The following is a 27,798-nucleotide window of genomic DNA, read 5'->3' as shown; positions in this document are numbered from 1 at the left end:
TGAGTCCTAAAAAGAAATTGCTAGTTTAACATGACCTTAGAAGACAATAAGAAATCTATTCATCTTTCTCATGTGTTTTTCTGAAGATTTCAAAGCACTTTATTCATTACCATGAAGGACTAAGGATATAAATAAATAAATAAGGATATAAATAAATATAAATATACATATATACACATAATCTCATATATATGATTCATAGTTCAAAGATCAGGGACTAAAGCAACCAAAAGGATGCTTGCTTTCTGGAAATCACAGAGTTCAGTTGTAAAACTGGGTGTAGACCCTGGCTGTCCTAACCTGCCATTTTAACCTCTGCACCTTGCTGCTCTCACAGTTCTTTTTTTCTGCTTTACAAATGGCATAGATATTTGCTACACACACTGGGGGGTGTTAGGTGTATTTAATTTTCATCATTGCAGCAAACACTGCTATATCTCAATTACAGTCAACCACAGTTGAGAGGATGCTCCTGGATATACAACAGTATATATTTTAATGCTGGGTCCCTGATCGCTTCTCTGTCCTCACACCACTAATTTGCCTGAACAACCCCATATCCCACTTCAAGTTTCATAATCCTTTAAGCATAAAGAGAACTGAATGTTTTTCATTTCATGTAGGATCTAGTTATTTAGAAACATTTGTACCATTAACATGGTGCTTAGTCATCTTCATCTTCTTTTCTCATAGCAAGGGAACAAAAAAAGTATTTCTGCTTCCAACTGTGAAATATAGCAAGATCTAAATAATATGAGTATATAAGTTTAGTATGTGTTTATTGGGCACGTACAGAATCACTGTAAGAATATGAATATTCTAAAGAATCAAAGTCCAGATGAGACTGTGATGTCCTGTTCATCATTAATTATAAGACAAGGAAGAAAATATCTAGCTCTACTAAATACAGATAAACAAGAAGTAGGAGAGGGTGGAGGAATCCAGGAATGTCTTTGTGGCTGAGTGGACATTTTAGGTTTGAAGAAGACATGGGCTTTAGACTTGTGAAAATACTCTCTCTTCAGCCTCTCTTGAGGACTTTGACAAGAGCCTTCCTACAACTACTTGCATGTACATAACAAGAATCATAATATCTGACATTTAGGCTAAAATTGTGCTGGTTCCCTTTTATCTGGCCTACATTCTAAAAACTGAGATGGCAAAAAAATAAGAAAATAAAAAAAAATAAAAAGCGAGCTGGCATAATAATTTAATGCACGGTGATAGAAGTAGGGAATCATCTTTGATAGTAACTTGCATTTTTCTCCAAAAACTTAAATAAAGCAACCCAAAAAAGATGTTCTAATCATCTTTCTTTATAAAGCTTGGGACTCCTGGACTCATTGTATGGCAACCTTTCCCATTTACAAAATGGTAAATTCATTCACAAGATGACTGGGAAATTTTATCAAAAAAATGTGAGATTCTTCTTTGCACATTCAATAATTTATTGAGATTATAAATAAAAGGTTTAGATAAATAGACATAAAACACAGAAACTAGTAGACAGCTTTGAAATGGATTATAATAACTTAAAATCTCAATTTTTTTGTGCTGCAAGTTGCAGCACAACTTGATGGAAGCCCAGCTAGCTATAAAATAAATACACTTTTCCACAAGAAAGCAAAATACATATGACTATTTTAAAAAATCACTGGAAGCTTAAAGCCAGCTCTGCCAATAACACATGGGGCTCCATATTTGTTACTCTTCAACAGCCTCTGTAAGCAATTCACAGGGGAGGAAAAAGGCATGATTACTTTCAGAGAAGAGCAAGAGACAAATTCCCAGTGGCCTAATTATTTCAGAAACTCCAACCCTAGATAGATACAAGACAATAGAGGTAGGTATAGAAGGAGTCATTTGTAATTTCTTCTCTCTCTCATAATTACTGAAGTGCTCTCTGGAGAAATCCATGTGCCAACAGAAGAGGAATGGCAGGCGCTGGCTTTTAAGTCTCATTCTGAGACTTTTAAGTCTCATCCTTTTAAGTCTTATATACCATTAAGACTTGGCAGAAAATTAAAATCAAATAAAGACTTTTGCATTTAGAATTTGATGATTTTTAGTGAAAAATAAGACAAAATAATGGTTTCAAAGCAACTTTGATCAATGTCTGATAAAAGACGACAGACGTAACAAGACTAATATGAATGACACCTATTTAATAAGGGTTTCTAAGGAGATGGTTAGATAGTGTCACCAACTCAATGGACATGAATTTAAGCAAACTCCAGGAGACAGTGGAGGACAGAGGAGCCTGGGGTGCTACAGTCCATGGGGTTGCAAAGAGTAAGACATGACTTAGCAACTGAACAACAGCAAAATGTGTCTGATCATCATGATAGTCATGGCCACCCTAAAGGAAGATCTGATACACATTTTGCAGATGAGGAAACAAAAACACAGAGAGAAATAACTAAACAGGACACTACGACTAGTAAACAGCAACACCAAGTCCCTCATATTCCAAAGCCAGTACTCATTCATTTAATCAGAATATGCTGTGAGTATGTCTAGATTAAATAATTGCATAAAAATTAGGATTGTGTAAAAAGAATTATATGCTCATATGAAAATATTAAAATATAGCAATTAAAGGCTTTTTAAAGCAGAAAGCAGGGTATATTAATGATCTCTGATTTGTAGGTGAAAACATACAGAAAAGTCATATACATACATACATACATACATACATACATACATATCATTAGCATGGGCACAAATTACTTCTGTGGAAATTAATTACTAAAAACTCAACTGATGGGGAGTGACCATGCAGAGGGACTGTTAAAGAGGGAGAATTTCATAGTTCACTGTGTAAGTTTCACAACATTCTAACTTGTTTAACCACATATTTATTATTTTTTTTAAGACAACAATTATCTCAGCAGTGATATGCTGGGCCATTTTAACTATGTCTAAATTTTTAAATAAAACTAACAAATATTATTATATAATATAATGGCATTTTAAAACTGCACAAAAATAATGGTCCTAATTGTATTTTTTCCAGTCATATATCTTTATAAACAGCTATATAAAAAGAGATGCCTGTAGTTTGTGAATTAAGAGTCCTTGCTATTGTAACACTGTTTAAGGTAGCATGCTATGGAATCAGAGCACCTGGGTGCAAATCCCCTGCTTTTTACTTACTGCCAAGCTCTGTGATCTGGGGACACTAACTTAACCTTTTTAGTCTCATTTTTTGCAGTTATTACATGGCAATAAAAATGCCATCACTTTAAAAGCCTATTATGAGGATTCAATATGAACACATGTAAAGGGTTTGCAACAGGACCTACTAGCAAGTACTGCATTCTATATACAGACAACTATAATTTAAACTATGCAATTGCTACCTGTTAGCAATTATTATTATTATGACCATCATCATTACTATTAGAAAAATATTTATCAAGTGATTGCATTACATAGCATAGGTTACTGCCCTCTTTACTCACTAACTTGATGTGTTAAGTGCACATAGACCAATGTAAATAGATTAGGTGAAAACAAAAACTAGAAAATGATAAAGAGAGGCTAAAAATTCAAATTATCTTTCTTACAGTAATATTCTGCACTATAAAATCAGGAGCTTCATCATTTGTAGCGTTGATTATAATGTAAAATGGTATCTCCATGGAGCGTCGCTTCCCATCGGTGACATACAACATAAACTTGTCAGCCGTTGGTTCCATCCCCAGATGCCTGGACTGCACATAGTTAATATGTAAAGCCTTCATGTCTTTCCACTGAAACGAAGCTAGAGCACAACAAGATGGAGTAGGTAAATAAGAAAAATAGATTTTCCCAAGCTACTGGTCCTTAGTCCTTAACCCAATAGCCTACTTCTCAGCAGAGCAAATAAGAGATCATAGCAGTTGACCTAAGGATCAGTTATCACAGACTTCTATAATGACTATACCCATCAACATAAAAACATATCCATAAATTACCAGGAAGAATTAAAAGTTGCATGGAGAACAGAAGGGCTGTAACTGCTAACTAGGACATAGGGACTTCGTGCCCATCATTCACATACTTGGAGTGAATGTCAGAGAGACCTTCCCTTGATTAAAACCAGTACTCTGGAGTGAGCAGTTCTTGTCATATTTGAACAAGAAAGGAACCATCTCTTTCATATAAAGGCAAATCAAGAGTTCATCAATCATCTGCCTGTTAGTCCCTAAGTTGTCTCCAGCTCTTTGCAACCCCATGAGCTGTAGCCCGCCAGGTTCCTCTATCCATGGAATTCTTCAGGCAAAAATACTGGAGTGGGTTGCCACTTTTCTCCAGGGGATCTTCCCCATCTAGAGATCTAACTCCAGTCTCCTGCATGGCAGGCAGATTCTTTACCATTTGAGCCACCAGGATGGTAGCCTATTGTCAGCTTACTTGATTGCATATCAAGCAACTGGCAGGAATGAGTGAAATTAACTGACCTGCTATTATGGTATTCTATATTGACTTAAATCAAAAGATAAAAACACTCTGTGTTGTGTATTAAGTCACAGGCGGCAGTTTAATCGCTAAGTCGTGTCCGACTCTTGCAACCCCATGGGCTGTAGTCTGCCAGGCTCCTCTGTCCATGGAATTGTCCAGGCAAGAATACTGGAGTAGGTTGCCATGTCCTCCTCTGGGGGAATCTTCCTGACCCAGAGACTGAACCCGGTCTCCTGCATTGCAGGCGGATTCTTTACTGAACTGAGCTAGCTAAAGCCCCCACCCTAAGTCACAGGAGAAACTGCAATTAATGCAATTAATCTTTAATGCATCAATCTTTCTTCCAACTCCACTGAGACATAATTCACATATCACTGTATGAGTTTAAGGTGTAAGACATGTTGATTTGATACAAGCATGTATGTCTTCTCTGAAGAAATGTCTATTCAAGTCCTCTGCTCATTTTTTAATCAGATTGTTTAGCTTTTTGTATTGAGTTGTATGAGTAATTTATATATTTTAGATTTTATCTCCTAACAGATAGGTGGTTTGCAGATACTTTCTCCCATTCTAAAGATACTCTTTTCATTTTATTGATTGTTTCTCTTCCTCTGAAGAAGTATTTTAATGTAATCCCACTTCTTGATATTTTGCTTTTTTACCTTTGCTTTTGGTGTCAAATTAAAAAAATTGTCACCAGACCCACATTAGGGAACTATGCCTATGTTCTCTTCTAGGAGCTTTATGGTTTCATGTCTCACATGTAAGATCTTAATCCATTTTGAGTTATTTATTTTTGTGTTGTAAGATAATGGTCCGGTTTCATTCTTTTGAATGTGGCTGCCCATTTTTCCCAACACCACTTTTTTTTTTTTAATTAATTAATTTATTTATTTTTTCAGTGGGTTTTATCATACATTGACATGAATCAGCAATAGATTTACACGTATTCCCCATCCGGATCCCCCCTCCCACCTCTCTCTCCACCCGATTCCTCTGGGTCCTCCCAGTGCACCAGGCTGGAGCACTTGTCTCATGCATCCCACCTGGGCTGGTGACCTGTTTCACCACAGATAGTATACATGCTGTTCTTTCGCAACATTCCACCCTCACCTTCTCCCACAGAGTTCAAAAGTCTGTTCTGTACTTCTATGTCTCTTTTTCTGTTTTGCATATAGGGTTGTTGTTACCATCTTTCTAAATTCCATATATATGTGTCAGTATGCTGTAATGTTCTTTATCTTTCTGGCTTACTTCACTCTGTATAATGGGCTCCAGTTTCATCCATCTCATTAGAACTGGTTCAAATGAATTCTTTTTAACAGCTGAGTAATATTCCATGGTGTATATGTACCACAGCTTCCTTATCCATTCATCTGCTGATGGGCATCTAGGTTGCTTCCATGTCCTGGCTATTATAAACAGTGCTGCGATGAACATTGGGGTGCACGTGTCTCTTTCAGATCTGGTTTCCTCAGTGTGGATGCCCAGAAGTGGGATTGCTGGGTCATATGGCAGTTCTATTTCCAGTTTTTTAAGAAATCTCCACACTGTTCTCCATAGCGGCTGTACTAGTTTGCATTCCCACCAACAGTGTAAGAGGGTTCCCTTTTCTCCACACCCTCTCCAGCATTTATTGCTTGTAGACTTTTGGATAGCAGCCATCCTGACTGGCGTGTAATGGTACCTCATTGTGGTTTTGATTTGCATTTCTCTAATAATGAGTGATGTTGAGCATCTTTTCATGTGTTTGTTAGCCATCTGTATGTCTTCTTTGGAGAAATGTCTGTTTAGTTCTTTGGCCCATTTTTTGATTGGGTCATTTATTTTTCTGGAATTGAGCTTCAAGAGTTGCTTGTATATTTTTGAGATTAATCCTTTGTCTGTTTCTTCATTTGCTATTATTTTCTCCCAATCTGAGGGCTGTCTTTTCACCTTACTTATAGTTTCCTTTGTTGTGCAAAAGCTTTTAAGTTTCATTAGGTCCCATTTGTTTAGTTTTGCTTTTATTTCCAATATTCTAGGAGGTGGGTCATAGAGGATCTTGCTGTGATTTATGTCGGAGAGTGTTTTGCCTATGTTCTCCTCTAGGAGTTTTATAGTTTCTGGTCTTACATTTAGATCTTTAATCCATTTTGAGTTTATTTTTGTGTATGGTGTTAGAAAGTGTTCTAGTTTCATTCTTTTACAAGTGGTTGACCAGCTTTCCCAGCACCACTTGTTAAAGATGCCAACACCACTTCTTAAAGAATGCTTTGCCCATTGTATTCTCTTGGTTCCTTCATCAAAAATTAATTGACCATATATGTATGGCTTTATTTCTGGGCTCTCTATTCTGTTATGTTGATCCATGTGCTTGTTATTTTTTTTTCTGCTTTGATTATGATAGCTTTGCAATAATAGTTTGAAATTAGCAGGTATGATACTTCCAACTTTGCTCTTTTTTCTCAAGATTTCTTTGGCTATCTGAAGTCTTTTGCGGTTCCATACAAATGTTAGGATTATCTGTTCTATTTCTATAAGAAAAAAAAGTCATTGGAATTTTGATAGGGATTGCACTAAATCTACAGATAGCTTTGGGCAGTAAGGACATTTTAACTATATTAGCACTTTCAACCCATGAACATGGGATGTCTTTCCATTTGTTTGTGTCCTCTTCAATTTCTTTCATCAAGACACTAATTTTATGTCTTACAGTTGGTATATCAATTTTTCACTACCTTGGTTAAAATTACTCCTATATATTTTACTGTTTTTTATGCTATTATAAATGAGATTGCTTTCTCTGTTTCTTCTTCAGAAAGTTTATTGTCCATGTACAGGAATACAACTGAGTTTTGTATGTTGATTTTGTACCATGAAACTACTGAATCTGTTCATTAGTTCTAATGGTTTTTGGTGAAGTCATCAAGAATTTCCATATATAATACCACATCATCTGCAAATAGAAACATTTTACTTCTTCCTTTCTGATTTGAATACCCTTTATTTCCATCTCTGGCTATGATTTTCAGTACTACATTGAATAGGGGTGATGCAGGTGGGAATTTTTGTCTTGTTCCTGATCCTAGAGGGAAATTTTTCAAACTTTCACTGTTAAGTCTAGCTACAAGTTTGCCAATTTCCTTTACCTTTTAAAAATATCAACTCAGTTTCATTAACCTTCCCCATTGTTTATCTGTTCTTTGTTTGTTTCTCCTCTGGTCTTTATTATATCCTTCCTTCTGCTAAATATGGGCCTAATTTGTTCTTGCTTTTCTAATTATAGGTTATTTACTTTTTTAATGCAGCACTTATCATTATAAAACTTTCCTCAGCACTGCTTTTGCTGCATTCCATGTATTTTGCTGTATTGTATTTCTATTTTTATTTAAGATTTTTAAATTTCTTTCTTATATTTAGTCTTTGATCCATTGGTTATTCAGGAATGTGTTAATTTTCACATATTTGGGAACTTTCTAGTTAACTCTAGTTATTGACTTTAACTTCATGCCATTGTGGTTAAAAAAAAAAGATACTTGGTACAATTTCAATCTTTTTAAATTGTTAAGACTTGCTTAGTGACTCATTCGTTATATGATCTATCCCAGAGACTGTTTCCTATGCATTTGAGAAGGATGTGCATTCTACTTTTGTTGAATGGAATATATGTATATCTGTTGGGTTCATTTGGTCTAATATATAGTTCAAGCCTAATGTTTTCTTACTGATTTTCCATCCGAATGATTCATCCACTGTTGAAAATGGGACACTGAAGTCCCTACAATTATTGTATTATTGAGTATTACCCTCTTCAGTTCTTCTAGTATTTGCTTAATATATTTAAGTGTTCCAATATTGTATGCATATACATTTACCACTATTATATCCTCTCAATGAATTAATACTTTATCATTATATAATGACATTTTTGTGTCTTGTTATAGGTTTGACTTAAAAGACTATTTTGTCTAGTTTATGTATATCTACCGTTGCTCTCTTTCGGTTTCCATTTGCAAGGAATATCTTTTACCATCCTAACATTTTAAGCCTGTGTCTGTCCTTGAAGCTGAAGTGAGTTCCCTATAGGCAGCATTTAGAGGTGTCTTGTTTTTCCTATTCATTATACTAACACAACTAATTGTAAACCCAGCTTCTCTCGTATTTAAAATGGATATGCCCCAAAAGGTGCTTACAGAATAATTTACTTCTGAAGTGTTGCTTTTGAATGATTTTGGTTTTGGCGTTTGTTTTTGCTTTGGTTGTTTTCTTTTCAACTGAAACACCAGAGCTATTCAAGTTTCCAAGACACACTTTGTTTTTAAAATTAATGTCATTACCTTCAGTATTTCCATGATATATTTCCTACTCTTTTCTGCCTGTATCTTTTAAAAGTGAGAATAAGACTGTGAGTTCCATCAGATTTATTCTATCACAGTATTCTGTGTTGCTATGAGGGCCTTTTAAAATGTTATTTCTTCAATATTTATCCTTAAATTTTCCATAAGTGTAATTTCCATTTATTTTGAAGTAAACTCCCATACATGGGAAATTTTAAATGAAAAATTAGAATGAAAAACAATAGTATTTGAAAGTATCAGTGATAATAATAATTCCTCAAGTGTAGTACTTTGAACATTGTTTAAGTCCTAACCCAGTTATTACACATAACCTAATCAATGAGAGTCTCAAACAAAGGCTGATTATTGCTGGACATGAAACCATGACTTACCTATGCTGATGCCCATATTGCTCTTTTCAAAACCTGCAGAAGGGAGTGTGTTTTCAAGGTAGCCAAACTGGGGAGGAGAAACCAAAACAAACTCCAAGTCATCTGCTGCAGTGTCAGGGTCAGTGGCAGACAAATGGTTAACGGTAAGGGCTGCTGAGAAACCCTCATCTACAACGAATATGGTACCTGCATACAAATAATAACACAATTATGACTTACTGTGAAATCCTCTAATCAGAATAGTGAGGACAAAAGGGAGTGATTGAAATTCCAATTCAGAGATGCCTCCTATAAGCAAATGTACTTCCATGGGAGATGTTCATTTCCTTTGGCATAATTCTCCTTATGGTGAAAATATTCAGGGGTAATGGGTGGAATTTAATTTGACTTATGGAATTATATTTTTTCTTGTCTAAGAAAGCCAGACTATTATGGAAAGATAGAAGAAATACTAAATGCTCCAGTACAGCCCTTTAGTCATTTTCAAGGAACTCTGATTTCCCATGTGTCTCTATAGAAGTGACAAATGAAAATAAGAATTGCCAAAATGTTTTAATGATAAGCCACTGAATGTGGTTTATATACTATTCAAGATCAGTTGTTACCTCTGTTTGTCAGAGCGTTAATTGCCTGAGAACTATTATGAATTGCTCATAACGAGCATTTTTTTTCATGCCATAGTGCTTAATTATTCTGCAGGGATAATGCTTCCTTTCCAGAACACTGCTTGGGAGACAGTTTGCAAATTACAATAACATTCATACATATGCTTGCATTTCTTTTCTGAGAGTCAGAACATATACATAGTGCCTACAAAGAGATGATTTCCTAAAAAGCAAACAAGGTTAAATATATATAAATAGTCCCACTGGTATACTCATTCTATTCTAACAGAAATTATTATGGATAAAATAAATTACTGTCTCTACCAGGTAAATGATACTTTCCCATGTGAAATAAAACCAGAATATCTGAGTAGTACAATGTTGTCTTCATTTTAAAACACACACAGACACACACACACAAACACATTCTCTCTCCATATGGATTTATCTAAATTTTTAAACAAGTTATTTCTTTTGCCCTGTAATCTTTCACAGATCTGAGGTTTCCACAAATCTGTATTGAGACAATTATTAGAGGCAATTTTGTATGGTGGTTTTCTATTTTGACTCTAATAAAGGGCATTATTTCACAGGACCACTAGGTGAGATAACAGAAGCTTAAGAGAAAAAACATGGCCACCTATTGCAATTGAAGGCGGTTGGTTGTCCACTGGATACACTGTGATGTTGAGATCATACACTGGAAAGGACTCATGAAGAGGAACAGATGGATGAGGTCCATTGTAACAGCAGCCATTCACAAAAGGACCAGCTTCTCTGTCCGAAACCACCAATGTAATGGTGTCGAAACAAGGCATCAGGCCAATCTCACCACCTGGAAGACACAACTACAGCTGAAAGATGACTTTTAAAAAATGCAGAATACCAAGATGAAATTGCCTTAGACTTCCTCTACAAGTATAGAATGGCAAGGAAAGGAACTTACATGGTTAAAATGTGAAACTCAATTTTATTACTACGAAATTAAATAGAGTCATGAAAATAATGCAGAAATGCTTGCCCATCTGTTGCCTCTGGTGAAAACCCTGCCAGCCATCTATCACCATATGGAGGGGCAAAACAGGGCTAACAAGGGCCTGACAGTTCACAAATGAACAAGGGAGACACAGAGCTGGACTCGGGATGGCTTCACTCTTCTCCCATAATTATTAGTGTTAGGACCAACCGCAGGGAAAACAGAAGGCACCCTGTCCCTCTGGTAATTGTCCTCCCATCTGCATTAACCACCTTAATTGAACAACCACTCACTGCAGAAGAAGCTGGATAGGTGAAATACAAAGACAACCCACATCTTTGTCATTTGTTTCAGTATTTTCCTCATTACGTATAGTCAAGATGTTAGCAAAATAGCAACAGCACCTGGATAAGAAGAGACCCTAATTTTCATCTTCTTTTTACTCTTGAGAGCTTCCATCTATGTGATTCAAAATGGTCCCAACTTAAGTTGTGAGAGGAAGGAGGAAAAAAATATCAGGACTAGATACTTTATCAGTAAATAGGACAATCTATTCTTGGATTACTAATGAACAGCACAGAAGTAGGAAGGAGTGCTTACTATCCAGGGGGCAGAAAAGTTCTGTAGATGTGCTTTTGATAATTCTCATACATTACTCTAAAAGTGCCAAGAGGGAAGCAATTATGTTTGAAGTTTCAATGAGACTAGGGCACAAAAGATCAGGAGCAACATCTCTTTTCACAAGACACATTGGTCAAATCTACAGAGCATTGTACTTGGAATTATTACACCTGTTTTAAAAAATGACATGGAACTTAAAAAGGAACAAAACTGGGTCACCTGTACAGATGTAGATGAACCTAGAGTCTGTCATACAAAGTGAAGTAAGTCACAAAGAAAAAAAAACAAATATTAATGCATATATCTCCCATGTAAGTAAGGTCATACTAAAAATCTTGCATGCCAGGCTTCAGCAGTACATGAACCAAGAACTTCCAGACATCCAAGCTGGGTTTAGAAAAGGAAGAGGAACCAGAGATCAAATTGTCAACATTCAAACTGGATCATAGAGAAAGCAAGGGAATTCCAGAAAAACATCTACCTCTGTTTCATTGACTACGCCAAAGCCTTTGACTGTGTGGATCATAACAAACTGTGGAAAGCTCTTAAAGAGATGGGAGTACCAGACCATCTTACCTGTCTCCTGAGAAACCTGTATGTAGGTCAAAAAGAAAGTTGGAACTCTGTATGAAAAACTGAGTGGTTCAGGATTGAGAAAGCAGTACAACAGGGCTGTCTGCTGTCACTCTGTTTGTTTAACCTATATGCTGAACACATCATAAGAAATTCTAGGCTGACTGAGTTATATGCTGGAATCAAGATAGGTAGGAGAAACATCAACAAACTCATATATACAAATGATACCACTCTAATGGCAGAAAGCAAAGAGGAACTAAAGAGCCTTTTGATGAGGGTAATCAAGAACCTTTTGATGAGATCAAACCAGTCAATCTTAAGGGAAATCAACCCTGAATACTCACTGAATTTTGCTGAAGCTGAAGCTCCAATATTTTGGTCACCTGACATGAAAAGCTGACTCATTGGAAAAGTCCCTGATGCTGGGGAAAACTGAGGGCAGAAGAAGAGGGAGTCAGAGGATAAGATGGCTGCATGACATCACCGATGCAACAGACATGAACTTGGGCAAACTTCAGGAGATGGTGAGGGACAGGGAGGCCTGGCATGCTGCAGTCCATGGAGTTGCAAAGAGCCAGACATGACTGGGCAATTGAACAACACCACTAATGCATATATAGGGAATCTTAAAAAATGGTACTTATGAACCTATTTGCAGGGCAGGAAAAGAAATGCAGATGTACAGAACAGACTTGTGGACACAGAAGGGGAAAGAGAGGGTGGGACCAATTGAGAAAGTAGCATTGACATACAAACACTACATGTGTAAAACAGGTAGCTAGTAGGAAGCTTCTGGAGAGCATAGAGATCCCAGCTTGGTGCTCTGCGATGAGCTAGGAGGGTGGGATGGGGGCCTGGGGTGGGAGGGAAGCTCAAGAGGGAGGGGATTTAAGTATACATATAGCTGATTCACTTCACTGTACAGCAGAGATTAACAAACATTATAAAGCAATTATACTCCAATAAAAAAATGGCAGACAAGGAAATATTCAAGATGATATTATTGAGTAACGATATGATTAAAGAATGAGAAGACTGGGCTTATTTTTTTTTAAAGAATAAAGTTGAGACATTAAAATTAAACAATCAGCCTTCTACTTTAGGAAAAGTGGGGGGAAGACACCACTCATCTATTCATATTTATAAAAAAGTTAATTGGCATAAAGCTTTTTTATTCAATACTCACTTGATAAATACTTATTTAATGCTTGTTGTGTGAAAATTAGTGTTCTGCATGCTCCAGAGGAGGGAAAGACTGACATGTTGAAAATGTCAAGACAGTTCAAAAAAATATCAAATGTTCAAAGACCTACTGTATGTCAGGAGGGGACACAGTCTAATGGGAGGGAAAGAAATCCAATCTGGTTAAAAGATCACAGATGTGTGTATATATTAAGTGGAACCATATAAAATTGCTACTCTTAGCCATTTTTAACCTGTTAAATGGAATATTCATCTATCTCAGCCTGATTATTATGCATTAGGTGCTGAGGGTGAAGGAGGATGAGAACATAGGCTGATGATGGCATGGGGGGCAGAATGCACATGCCAGGGAAAGTCAGAGAAATCTTTCCAGATGGCCTTGCTCACTTTGTACTGAGCATTAAATAATGAGTGGTTTATAAGGCAGATAAGGCAGAGAACTGGGAGATGGGAGACAAGACGTGTAGGAAGAGGGAGTGGGGAAGAGATATGGAAAAATAATTCTAGGAAATGAAAACAGGTGACTCAGCAGTAAAGAATGTACCTGCAATGCATTGAGGAGATGCAGGTTCAATCCCTAGCCAGGAAGATCCCCTAGAGAACCAAAAAACTGAATATAGTACATTCAGTAACTGTAATTTCAATATCAGAAAAGCATGTGAGACATTTGTAGAAAGAGCTGGAAAAGTTGGCTGAGTGTTAAGCCACAAAAAAACAGCTACAACATGGGTCGAAGAATTCTTTACCTTGAAATGAGATACAGTCTAAAGATACAATTTATATTGAAAACAGTTAACTGGACTGCTATTTATTAAATAATTTTTGAATGGCCTCATATTTAATGTTTGGAGAATAGCAAATTAGTAATAATTTTATATCATAAAATATTATTCAATGATTAAAAGATGGTTACAATGATTTTGTAACATTTAATAATATTTAAAGGAACTGCAGATACAACATGATTGCAACTATATTAAAAATTATAATTAAAAAAAGGAAAAGAAAACATTATAATACTGAAATGTTAACAGTGATTATCTTTCAGAGGTAAATAAGTTGATTTTTCAAAATTTTATCATAATTTTCTAAGCTTTCTGTAATGAGTATATATTATTTTCATAATCACAAAAATAAATAAATAAATAAAATAATGGTGAAACAAGTGATATCAGGTTTCCCTGGTGACTCACCAGTAGAGCATTCACCTGCAATGCAGGAGATGCAGGTTCAATCCCTAGCCAGGAAGATCTAGAGTAGGAGGGGCAACCCACTCCAGTGTTCTTGCCTAGAGAATCCCATGGACAAGAGGAGCATGGCAGGCTACAGTCCATGGGGTTGCAAAAGAGTTGGACACAACTAAGCAACTAAAACAACAACAACAATTGTTCTTTGATAATCTTGCCAACCAATGTATGAAGGTAAGCACAGGGTCACTGAAATTTTAGCTCCTATTCTGAGTTTCTCTTTACTCATTCTAAACAGTGCTAATCACTACCGAGTAACTGAGTGAACATTACAAGCAAAAGTATCATTAAAATAAAATATTTTTTGAATACAGTATTTCTGTTATTTATTAACATAACAAAAATGTCTATCTGAAAGAATCTGTACCAGTGTCCTACTAGGTCTTTGAAGGAAAAAAAAAAATGTGTTAATACTCCCTTGTATGGCCGTCACACTAAACGTATAACTATACGTATGTCTACTTGTTTTCTGATAGTCTGTTTGGGCAAATCAAAAAGAAACACCTATTTGTGAACTCTGACATTGAGAGACATTGAGTAAGTGGACTATACTTCTCAGGACAAGGAAAGAGCCAACAAAACCTCTTCCAAGTCATGTACACATGTGAGAGTTGGACCACAAAAAAGGCTGAGCATGGAAGAATTGATGCTTTCCAACTATGGTGCTGGAGAAGACTCTTGAGAGTCCCTTAGACAGCAAGGAGATCAACTAGTTGATCCTAAAGGAAATCAACCCTGAATATTCACTGGAAGGACTGATGCTGAAGCTCCAATACTTTGGCCACCTGATGCAAAGAGCCAACTTATTGTAAACGACCCTGATGCTGGGAAAGATTGAGGGCAGGAGGAGAAGGCGACGACAGAGGATGAGATGGTTGGATGGCATCACCAACTCAATGGACAGGAATTAGTGCAAACTCTGGTAGAAAGTGAAGGACACAGAAGCCTGACATACCGCTGTTGATGGGGTCGCAAAGAGTCAGACACGACTTACCAATTGAACAACAATAACAGAGACTTAACAGAGCAAGGATAAAGAGATATTATTTCAAGAAAAAAGATGTCTAGTGGAGTGATTAAAGTATGCCATACTAATTGGCCCTGAGGCAGCTGGTATCCTAATAAGTTGTTTTTTTTCCAAAGTACATTTAAAAATATTATTTCAAAATGTTTTCCCCCATGTCCAAATTAAACTTGAGCTATCTCAGTTCCCCTCCTTGAATTCCCTCCCACATCACTGCTTGTATTCTCTTTCTCTGCCTTTTCAAATAAAAAGATTTGAATTCTGATACCTCTTATTTCCTGTACCACTCACCTGGCCTGGCACACTCAGTAATAATTCCCCCTGGAATCTAGGTTAGCGAGGCATACGGATGAGTAAACATGAAACAGTAATGGAGTGTGATAAAAGTTAGTTAGAGGAAGTCCATGGCATTATTACTGAGGAAGTGCCCCCAACCCAGAAATCAGCTGTGGCAGGGGTAGTGATGTCATGAAGGACAGAGGTGTTACTATCATCTTTCCATGGGAATGGGGTTCATCTTCAGGTCTGGATTATACTCCTTTGAGCATACTATGCCTACTACTGTGATTTATAGATTTCAGATGTTGACAACATTTTTTATATGAATATTTTACGTAAGTAACAAATGCCACCTAAATAGCAATATAATGCAATGCCAGAAATGTAACTATGCTAACAAGCATTTACTGTATTTCCAATCTGTTCACAACTGTCAGGTGCTGTGGGCAAGTTACACAAAGCATAAAACATCATCTTTGCTCCTCAAGAACTCAAAGGGCAAACCAGTTACTTCTTAGGAACTAGCTGATAATCAGAAAACTTCTCAAGTTAATAATATAATTACCGTAGGGAGCCTACTTCAGGCATTTTTGGTATGATACATGGAACCAGAGTGGGATGGCCAAATAGCCTTCTTCAAATTGACCAAAATAGGGATGGGGAGGAGCCAGAGTGAATTGAAAGTCTATGTGGAAGCATCAGGAACATAGCAGCAAAAACATTTGCTCTTTCTGTGAAATTCACTGTATTACTGAGAGATCTAGAAACACTGCTGAATATGGTGATCATATTTGAAAAATAGGATTGAGACTGAGATTATCAGAGCCCACAGCAAGACGTGAGCTAAGACTCTGTAATGCTATCGCATCCCCACGCCCAGACTCATCACAATGCTGTCACCTACCTGTGTGTTTGTACGTCACAGCCCCTGCGACAACATCTTCCTGAGAGAATTGATGTACCGTGACCCCAGCTCGCCTCACAGTCCCATGCTGAGGTTCTCCAACAATCACGAACATCAGCTTCAAATCTTCGCTGTCCATATCAGTAGCAAAAATGTATTCAGAAGTGATGACCACCTCTTCACCCTCGGAGCAACGCATCATGGGAATGAGGTCCGCCTTTAGCACTGGTGGCTCATCATTTACAGGGAACACCTAAGCAGGGGGGGGAAATGCATGTTTTCGAGAAAAAGAAAGCAATGACAAATTGTCCAACTGGTAACTCATTGCTCATAATTGGAATGACAGACTTTTTCAGTCTTCCAGACACGCGAAACAATAGCTATGGAATTTGGCCAAGCAGTTTGTATCTTTTAACTTTCCCCATACGAACCATCTTGGAAGAAATGACCCATATGAGAGACATTTAAGGTAGGAATGGGGGAGTATGGTTATGATTTGGGACCCAAAGCTCTCATTTGTTTCTAGACAGACAAAATATAAATGTAATATAAAGCGTCTGTCACCTAAGCCCCTATCCTCCTTCGTCCAATCCATGCATATTCTGGAGGAAACCTAGTCCTTGTGGTCTGAGCATTTACATTTACCACATCAAAGTTATTTATATTTCAAATTACTTGGTGATTACAAAACTCTCCTCCCCTTTCAACTTCTTGCCACCCAGGAAGTTTCTCTGGACATATAATAAGTAGCAGCTGCATTTCAAACATTTTGAGTTAAATTCTGAAGCTCCCTAACTGTTAAATCAGTGCTAGTTTTCAACGTGGTAATACATTTTTCTCTCACTGTCATTAAAATAAAACTCTTAAGGAGAAAGGAAAGAAAAGCAACATGAGATTGCAGTGACTGTCCACAATGTTAAAAGATTTTGTATAAATTTGAAAAAGTATGTTTTCTAAATAGGAATAAAGGACAGTCCTCCTCTGAGTTCACAACCACAACTTGGTGTGTGATGTACATTTATTTATGAAGTGTGGCCTGTGAATACCCTCAACCCTATATTTCCTTCCCTGACACTTCAACCAATATGATCTTTTTAAAAAAATTATTATTTTTTATTTTGGCTATGCTGGGTCTTTGCTGCAGCACATGGGCTTCAGGAGTTGCAGCGTGAGAGCTTAGTTGCTCTCACTGTGCTATGTGGGATCTTTTCACTCTTGTCTTTCACTTTTATCAAAAGGCTCTTTAGTTCTTCTTCACTTTCTGCCATAAGGGTGGTGTCATTTGCATATCTGAGGTTATTGATACTTCTCCAGCAATCTTCATTCCAGCTTGTGTTTCATCCAGCCCAGCATTTCACATGATGTACTCTGCATATAAGTTAAGTTTCACATGATGTACTCTGCATTAAAGTTAAATAAGCAGGGTGACAATATACAACCTTGACGTACTCTTTTCCCAGTTTGGAACCAGTCCGTTTTTCCATGTCCGGTTCTAACTATTGCTTCCTGACCTGCATATAGATTTCTCAGGAGGTAGGTAAGGTGGTCTATTATTCCCATCTCTTTAAGAATTTTCCACAGTGTGTTGTGATCCACACAGTCAAAGACTTTGGCATAGTCAATAAAGCCAAAAGGAACAGACCAACTAAATGGCTATCCAAAGGTGGCATACAGGTATTGTACTATGAGAAGCTGGCAGATCATGGAGGACTTCTCCGAGAGCCATTAGGTCCCAACTTCTTCGGACTAGAGATATGATGTTATTCATTTCTATTTGCCCAGGCTGAGCACAGAGCCTACGATATATAGCTTATTCAATGACTTTCTTCTGCTGACACACAGTAAGGAAGGAAGACAGGAAAAGAAGCATAGTCCAAGTTCAAAGTAAGAAAATCTGAGTTGATGGGTGAATCACAAGACAAAGCTCGAGTGAAAACATCTTTAATTTCAGAGGTATATTGGAACATTTAGAGGCTAAAGTCATGATATCTGGGGCTTAAATTAAAATAATTAAGGAAAGAGAAAATAAATGAAGGAAATATGGTAAAACGATAGCAATTATTAAGATGAGGTGATCGGTATATGAGACTTTATTATGATATTCTCTCTACTTTGACACCACCCTTATGGAAAAAGAGAAGAAGAACTAAAGATCCTCTTGATGAAAGTGAAAGAGGAGAGTGAAAAAGTTGGCTTCAAACTCAAAATTCAGAAAACTAAGATCATGGCATCCGGTCCCATCACTTCATGGCAAATAGATGGGCAAACAATGGAAACAGTGAGAGACTTTATTTTGGGGGGCTCCAAAATCACTGAAGATGGTAACTTGTAGCCATGAAATTAAAAGACCCTTGCTCCTTGGAAGAAACCTATGACCAACCTAGACAGCATATCAAAAAGCAGAGACATTACTTTGCTGACAAAGGTCCATCTAGTCAAAGCTAGGGTTTTTCCAGTAGTCATGTATGGATGTGAGAGTTGGACTATAAAGAGAGCTGAGCGCTGAAGAATTGATGCTTTTGAACTGTGATGTTGGAGAAGACTCTTGAGAGTCCCTTGGACAGCAAGGAGATCTAACCAGTCAATCCTAAAGGAAATCAGTCCTGAATATTCATTGGAAGGGCTGATGCTGAAGCTGAAACTCCAATACTTTGGCCACCTGATGCGAAGAACTGACTCATTTGAAAAGACCCTGATGCTGGGAAAGATTGAGGGCAGGAGGAGAAGGGGACAACAGAGGATGAGGTTGTTGGATAGCATCACTGACTAGATGGACATGAGTTTGAGTAAGCTCTGGGAGTTGGTGATGGACAGGGAAGCCTGATGTGCAGCAGTCCATGGGGTCACAAAGAGTTGAACACTATTGAGGGACTGAACTAAACTGAACTGATGTGGGATCTTAGATCCCTAACCATGTCCCCTGCATTGCAAGGCAGATTCTTAACCACTGGACTACCAGGGAAGTTCCCAATGTGATCTTTTTAAAATGTATCTTTCATCAAGTCACCATTCTGTGCATGGGTGCATGTACATGATTAGTCATGTCTGACTCTTTAGGACCCCGTGGACTGTCACCCACCAGGCTCCTCTGTCCATGGAATTTTCCAGGCAAAAATACTAGAGTGGGTTGACATTTCCTACTCCAGGGTATCTTCCTGATCCAGGGATAGAACCTGAGTCTCCTGCATTGCAGATAGATTTTCTCTCTCTTTTTTAAGTCTTTATTGAATTTGTTACAATATTGCTTCTGTTTTATGTTTTGTTTTTTTGGCCAGGAGGCATATGGGATCTTAGCACCCTGACCAGGGATTGAACTCATGCCCCCTGCATTGGAAGGCAACAACTTAACCACTGGACCACCAGAGATGTCCCCAGGCAGATTCTTTGTCACTGAAGCTTCACTAGCTTCTCAGGGACTTTCCTAGGGTCTCTGGCCTCATCTCATGCAATGGGGTGCCTTTGTCAATCCGTTCCACTCCACTGTTATCCCCAAGACACTGTGTTCCACACACATCAGGTCTTTGTACCATCTTTGCATCCTCGCCCTGTCCCTTGCCTGCTATGTTCTCCCCTAGCTTTTTACTTGATTTCCTCTATATTTAGGTTACATATGGATTCCTCCAGGAAAACTTCTTGACAACTGAAACTCACTTAGAAACTTTCTTCATTTACCCTCTTTTAGTACCATGTTGACTTGTAGAACACATCCATATTTTAACTAATTATTTCAGTGATAATCTGTTTAAAGCCCGCCCTCCTCCCTTGCCCATAAGCTTCAGAAGAAGAGGAAGTATATTTGTCTTGTTCATCCATCATAGCCCAAGCATTTAGCATAGGACCTGGCATATACAAGGCACTTATTAAGCATTAATGGGATAAATGAATGGACGAATATAACTATGTATATATGCCCTGGTCACTCCGCTATTTAAACAGGCTAACAACTCGACAACAAATATACATGAAATCACGTTGACACTTTCCTTTACCAGGTAGAGAATAGAGTGATAAGCCCAGGCTTATTTCTTTAATTAAAGGTAGAAAAAGTATGCAATACTCTTATCGCATTTTCTATTGGCTTATTAAGGGACAATATCTCTGTTCAAGTCCTCAAAGAAGGTTGAGTGAAGACCCTCTTTATTATTGCTCTTGACCCCATCTGATTCTCACTAATACATTCACGATAATCACCTCGCAGCAGTTCACAAAACAGCCTCAGCTTTCAAATGCATAAAAGTCCAAAGGTGATAGAATTAAAAACATTTCTCCTGGATGGAAAAAAAAAAAATCATACATAATTGTCCCCAAACTGCCTAAACTTCTGATTGACTTTCAAAGGACATGCTCTTTTGTCTAAAAAGTAACAGAGATTCTTTTCCTCAAAGGCACAGCTTATTGTCATTGATAAAAGATAGTCACAGACAGAAGATAGAGTTGGGATTTTCACCAGAAATTTTCTTTTCAGGAAAAAAATGTAACTCGGAAAAGCTTTCTTGATATGTAAAAGTCCACCGATACAGAAAACTCACCTTTATGAAGCTGAAATGACATACTTCTTTTCATCTAGGGATAAGACCATCATGAGAACTAAGTGGGAAAATGAAAGGAAGGGACTATGCATTGAACCTGGCATGCGTAAGTGCTCCTGAATTACAATCACCTGTTAATTGAGCTCTGTGGCAGTGGTGAAGAAGAAAGAACGCTGGCCTGATGACCAGAGTAGAGATGTCAACCCAGGTCTACATGGTCAAGTTCACGGCTTTAGACAAGTCATTGAACTTTCTCAGACCTTTGCTATAAAATAAAGATAATTCCTTTCCTGTGTACTTTCAAAAACACTAGATGGGTGTGATCATTCTAAATTAATTATTAACTGTAAAATATCTTGCAAACACATTATTATGACCTTTAACAATAATTTCATGCCATGAAGATCTGACCAACTGTAACAGAAATAGAATTTGGTACAGTAAGAGTATTTAGAGGATCTTTAAGAAGCATGGTAAGTCTTCTGCAGACTTTCCTTTGTCACTAACTATAAATAACTGCAAATCCTGTGAGTTATGCTTGTGAACATGGATAGTCACTCAACAAAGAAACCTGAGGATTCCCATCAAGCCTTTGAGCATGTACTCAACCTTCATGCGCAGATTTTCCTTCATTTGTCAAAAGGGGGAAATTAATCATCTCAAACAGGACAGGGGAATGTACAATACAGGAATTCACAAAAACTCACATTGTGCATACAGATATGGCTCCTTGCAAACAACAGGAAAAACCCCTATGATGCTAGCCTAACCCATCCAACTGCTAAATAAATATTTTTGAATGTTACAGCTCAAAATATTGGAAATATATAAGGAACCAATTGCTTCTTCAATTAAGTCTCTGAGTTTGAGGGCAGAGCATTCCTATCTTTAAATGGACTGGAGTGAGAAACCAGTATGCCCACCTCACCAATATATTTTTGCCCTCTATTGCCTGTCCTGACACATTCCAAGACATAAACAGGCACTTTCTTGCTTTGGCATCCATGTATCTTCATTTCTATCAGAGACCCTAAGAAGATTCCAAATCCAAAACTTTGTTTCTATATGAACCAAGGAGGAAACTTACTACATACCTCAATGTGTAGAACATATTCAGCTGCATTTGTGCCATCTGTGACCTGAAGTAGTATGTCATCCTGAAGTTCCTCAGATCCATCATGCTGATATCTGTGGGGATGATAGTTGTCACTAATCTCTCAAGGCCACAGTGAGTGCGTGCTGAGATTCCTGTCACAAGAGCTTTTCCATGGTTTTAGCCCTATGTTCAATCAAATAAACATATAACCAAAATCCCAGTATAATCTTGAAGTCACTTACATAACCATTCAAGCATCCTTGATGGTAAAATTGCTCCACCCGGGAAAAAATGTGTTCTGTGCATTCTTTTTTTTTTTTTTTTTTCCATTTATTTTTATTAGTTGGAGGCTAATTACTTTACAATATTGTAGTGGTTTTTGTCATACATTGACATGAATCAGCCATGGATTTACATGTATTCCCCATCCCGATCCCCCCTCCCACCTCCCTCTCCACCCGATTCCTCTGGGTCTTCCCAGTGCACCAGGCCCGTAACTTGTCCCCAAATCAAAAACTTGTCCTCCATCAAAAAGTCCTTTAAGTTGTCACTGTAAAAATGGGAAGCAGTGGATGTAGCTCTGCTTACATACAGAAAACACTGCCTGGGGCCAAGGGGACCCTAAGACTGAGCAGTGACAGACAGAAGTGGGACAATGAGAGGATTTTGGTGATTCTCCCTCCTCCCCCACTTTTAGGGCTAATCCTTCTGTGCTCTGAATCAGTTTAGCTCTGCCCTGAAACCTCATCTATGGATTACTCTCTACCTCTCTCCCGCCATTTCCCTCTTGCCAATGACTAGGTCTTTTCCTCTCAACCTAAGAAGATTCCTGAATCTCTTCAGACTTAAAAATACTTTTTCCTTGATCTATTCTTGACACTATTTTCTTTTCTTTCTCCAATCAAGTTTCTTAAAGGAATTGTCTAATTCTAGACTTTCCATTCACTCTCTGGTCTACTGTAGTGATACACTGTAAGTTTTAAATAATTGTTGAACTGAGCCAAATGTTTAGCTTATTGATGATATTGACTCACTCATGCACTAGTTAGGGATTCAATTTCAGTGGTGGAAAAAACCCACCTCCAACCTCCAGTTTCCCTCCCAACATTCCCAATGTGCCTCCTATGCTTTATTTTGTCATGCTCCCTGATCAAAAGTAGACTGACATGTGATAATGTGCTAATTCAAATAAATTTTACCATGCTATTATCCTTAAAAGGGCCAAATAGATCTAGGAGTACACATTCCAAGCTATGACAATGGAATCAAACAGAACTTCTTTTAAATCCAGACTCATTCACAAACTTCCTAAGTGACGTTAGTTAACCTCTTTGTGCCTTAGTTAACTCAACTATAATATGAGAACAGAACCATCTGCCTTATCAGGTTTGGTTGCTATGAAGTTTAATGAATGAAACATAATTGCAAGTTTCTAGAAGAATGCTTGAACTACAGCTCAAGAATGCTTGAACTATGTGCTGGCAAAATTGGTACCTTTTTTCTATCAATTATTCATTCCCTAGAAAGAATTGCCTAAACAGAGCTCTCTTTCTGAAGGGTAGGAAAGAGCTGAGATCCTGGGGTTGGGGGAGAAAATTTTAATGAAAATAAGAGTAGTGAAAAGAGCTTAAGATGTTGGAAGCTGTAAATAAAACAGTGTAACTAAACTTCTGGATGAAAATGTTCTTCCTGTACACAAATCCCCCATCTTTATCAATTTCCAAATGCAAAACTAAGCATTTGAAGCCTATACTTTATCAAAAAGACCAAAATTCTAGTTTGTAACTTGAATTTGCACAAGTGAGAAGTTAACCAGTATGTCTGTCTACCTGACAACTGCTTTTGAGTATCTTGCATTATTTTACAGAGAAAGAGTTTTACTAGATATTTTTTTTAAGTGTCTTACATAATGACATTAGGCAGAGGAAAGGAACATCCTCAAGGTGAAGGGAACTATTAATACTATAGGCCCACTACAGAACTATGAAGCAGGGATTACTCCATCCCTGACTATAAGAGACCCAAGTACTAGTCTGTGTCCTACCCTACCTAACCTACCCTACTTATTCGTCTGCAAATCACCTCCCCAGTAGAATGGATTAAAAAGTCACACTGAAGACATCAATCAACAGAATTCTATCCCAGAATTTCCCAGGTTATGAAGTTGGCTTTTCTGAAAGCCAAATTCAATTATGTAGATTAGCCTTATAGATTAGCTCAGACTCAATTCATCTAGTTTGACTGCTACCCTTTGTGATATGTGCTGTTGCAGCAAATTTAATATTCATGGCAATTCAATTTTTGTTGTTCAAATATTCATAATATCATTCCCATCAGTACAGCAAGCCAAAGGGGAAGAAAATGTCTGGAGGGAAAACTAAAGGGTTGTTATTTCTAATGTTCAACTGCCCCTTGAAAGTATTAGGTGGCATGTTGCTACTCCTGCAAGAATTGAATAAACTTCTTACACTGCCTCACAATTGATTCAAATGGGAGCCAAAGCGTGTAAAACAAAGAATCCAGGAAATGTTCTAACCTAAGTTTTAAGGCCTGGAGGTCTCCCCAGGAAAACGTAGCCCCCGTGTTTAGAGGGAATCCATTTAGCTCCACCATTCCATGCTGAGGCGGACTCTGCAGGGAGAGGTGGATGTTGTCCAGTTTGGTGTCCTCGTCAGAAATCAGGACATGCTCTGTGCTGAGGACACACTGACCTCCCTCAGCCACTCGCAGAGGTTTGGTCAACACCTGGAAGGAAGGAGGAAACATTTAAAGCCTTGTCCATGAGGTGTACCTGAAAACAGAACTCATGAGAGCAACAGAAAACTTTCAGCATTATCTTTTTTTTTTTTTTTCTTTATACATTTTTTTAAATTATTTTTATTTATTTATTATTTTTTTTTCCAGTGGGTTTTGTCATACATTGATATGAATGTCAATCCAACTTGCAAGAATGTTCTAAAGGGGACAAATTCATAGTTGAACATCTTGGCTAACAAATACTTTTTGCTTTCAGTTCTAAGCATTGATGGACCCAAAGAAACAAGGCAGATCTAGAAACCTGGAAGCATCTACATTTCATTGACGTCAGATCCTGAATCAGTTCAGTTCAGTTCAGTTACTCAGTCGTGTCCGATTCTTTGTGACCCCATGAATCGCAGAGAGCCAGGCCTCCCTGTCCATCACCAACTCCCGGAGTTTACTCAAACTCATGCCCATCGAGTCGCTGATGCCATCCAGCCATCTCATCCTCTGAGCAATTAGATTTATCAGCAGCAATCAGATTTATCATCAGAGTATGATATCTAAACTATGTATCTAAACTAAGAAAATAACATTCCTCATCATGTCTATATCTATCATTGCTTGGCACATATGTACCTTAATTTACAAAATGAACAAAACCTATATTAAATTTCCTGAGGGAAAGAATCCATGTTTTCTTATACCCTAAAAATTCCTAAAGACTGGAGTGAGTGACTGGAGCATTTAAGGGTTAGGGTAGTGAGCATTTTAGAGATGGAAGTAGAACAGGGAAACTGAAGACTGGAAATTGAAGAATTCACAGGAAATAGATTTATTCAAACAATTAGACTGAAATATTAAAGCCATAAAGATAATTTTCTATAATAGAAAAGACCCACTGCTCAATAAAAATTCATTTGAAAGTAAAAAGCAAGTCTGAACAACTTGGGATATTTATCATTACTTTGGGAGTTAGCAAGAAGTGTTCCATGGTCAAACACAACCTGAAAATAGTCACATATTAATACAATATCTTCACCTTGGAGGTTTATAAGACTCATAATCATCTTCATGCTCTGAGATCCTAGAGTAGGAAAATCTGTTGACTTTATTTAACCTACTATTTTCTCAAATTTGTATTACTACACAGAATCAAAAACAAGTTGATACAGCAGGGCTACAAGTCATGGGCTTTGAAGACTCCTCACCAACGGTCTGAGGTGACCGCTTTGCTAATATGAGGACACAATGTTCTCCAAGGAAGCAGCTGCTCTCTTCAGAGCAGCTGCCACTTCTAGAAAGGAGAAGTTTCCCCAACGAAAGATCTTGAAAAGGGGGTTGGGAGTGAGGGGGCAAGAAATGGGCAGAGGAAAGGGAAGTGAGCAAGAAATCACAGCGTCCACTTACATCTCTGCTCCATCCTCCCTCCCACCCACCCACAGCTGCCCCAAGGGCAGCCCGTGGGTCATAGAAATGATGACACCAAGCTCCCTGGGACAGCTGCCTTGTATTCTTTAGTAGACGACTTCTTTCAGCAAAGCAAAACATAAAGAGCCTTTTCTCCCTAAAACCACTCACTCCTACCTTTCCCAAGAGGCTTACTCTCATTTGCCACACCTACATTTCACTGACTGTAGGAGAAAGAAAGAAAGGGAGCTCACATTTAAAGAGGATTATTATCACTGAAACATGGTCCACGTGTGCCAGCCTCGTTTTGTCCTGAGTTACATCAATTAAGATCCCAAGATGCTAAGTTTCAAGGAATATACTTTGCCTCATTCAATGACTTTTAAATATATATGGTTTTAGAACAACTTTCGAAGACTAAAAGCATAAGGCTAACTTACTCCCACTTTTTCATCATTCACTTTCCAGTCGCTCCCTGAACCCAGTGCTTAGGTTTCTGGAACTTCAGGTCAGTATGGCATCAAGATTCATGGTTTCACTCAACCTAGTGGTCTGTGGATTTTTAACATCAGGGAACAGCTCCCACGACCATTTTCACGCAGGAGACTCATTTAATTTGACTTCTGTTGTATTATTCTCAGTTCTCTATGGTACTATTTCATTCGTCTCATACACTGTAGAAAAAATACAGAAGCCCCTATGCCTCTCGAGCCCCAAGTCCTCGTAACTTCCATTTACCTTCAAACGACAGAGGTAACTATTCACTTCACTCTTTCTGATGGTTCCCCCCTCCCCACCCCACAGATCATCTTTCTCTAGCAAAAGGTTTGGATATTTTACATAAAAAAAAAACAGCTTCTCTGTGATTGTTCTGGAAAACACAGTAGCTTCTTTGGATGCTGGGCTATTTTAGTGCATGTATCTCATACAAAGGATGATCTGAATAATATCTAATCAAATTCACAAACATTCAAAGCTGTATTTTCAACATGGAACATGATCTGGTCCCTAGCAGGGAAGGAGACAAAGAATCCAGTTTAGATTATTTTGTGTGACCTCTTGGGGGGCCCATCTTCTACCAAAACTTGCAATCTCAGAGGCCTGAGGGGTCAGGCCAGTGAAGTAAATGAGTGTCCTGAGCTGGATGGATACTTTGGTGACTGGGGAACATGCACTGTCCAGCTGCTACAGAGTGGGGGTGGGGAAGCTGCAGAAGCCAGAAATCCAGAAACAAACACAGAATGATATTATTGAGATAATTCACACACCATACAATCTACCCCTTGAAGGTGTAAAAGACAATGTCTTTTAGTATTCTTCTTTTAGTATTTTCACATATTCAAAGTTATGTAACCATTATGATCAAGTTTAGAATATTTTCACACACACAAAAAACCCTGTCTTTGTTAGCAATTACTCCTTATTTCCCTAC

The 27,798-nt window shown here is 37.8% G+C and overlaps 1 protein-coding gene across 3 annotated transcripts in view; it reads right to left on the bottom strand.

The window, feature by feature from the left end:
• Positions 1 to 27,798, bottom strand: part of FREM1 (FRAS1 related extracellular matrix 1) — a 171,194-nt gene that overhangs the window by 67,659 nt on the left and 75,737 nt on the right. For all 3 annotated transcript variants that reach the window (XM_061132200.1, XM_061132199.1, XM_061132198.1), the window contains 6 exons: positions 24,754 to 24,962; positions 22,216 to 22,309; positions 16,593 to 16,845; positions 10,403 to 10,597; positions 9,158 to 9,343; positions 3,570 to 3,766 (listed from right to left, as the gene is read on the bottom strand). In XM_061132200.1, coding sequence (XP_060988183.1) covers positions 3,570 to 3,766; positions 9,158 to 9,343; positions 10,403 to 10,597; positions 16,593 to 16,845; positions 22,216 to 22,309; positions 24,754 to 24,962 — 1,134 coding nt within the window. The remainder of the gene's footprint in view (positions 1 to 3,569; positions 3,767 to 9,157; positions 9,344 to 10,402; positions 10,598 to 16,592; positions 16,846 to 22,215; positions 22,310 to 24,753; positions 24,963 to 27,798) is intronic.

The sequence above is a fragment of the Dama dama genome, chromosome 29 (assembly GCF_033118175.1).
Source record: "Dama dama isolate Ldn47 chromosome 29, ASM3311817v1, whole genome shotgun sequence".
Classification (NCBI taxonomy): Eukaryota; Metazoa; Chordata; class Mammalia; order Artiodactyla; family Cervidae; genus Dama; species Dama dama.
Note: the sequence above shows the minus strand (reverse complement) of the source record. Positions and strands in the feature narration are given on the sequence as shown.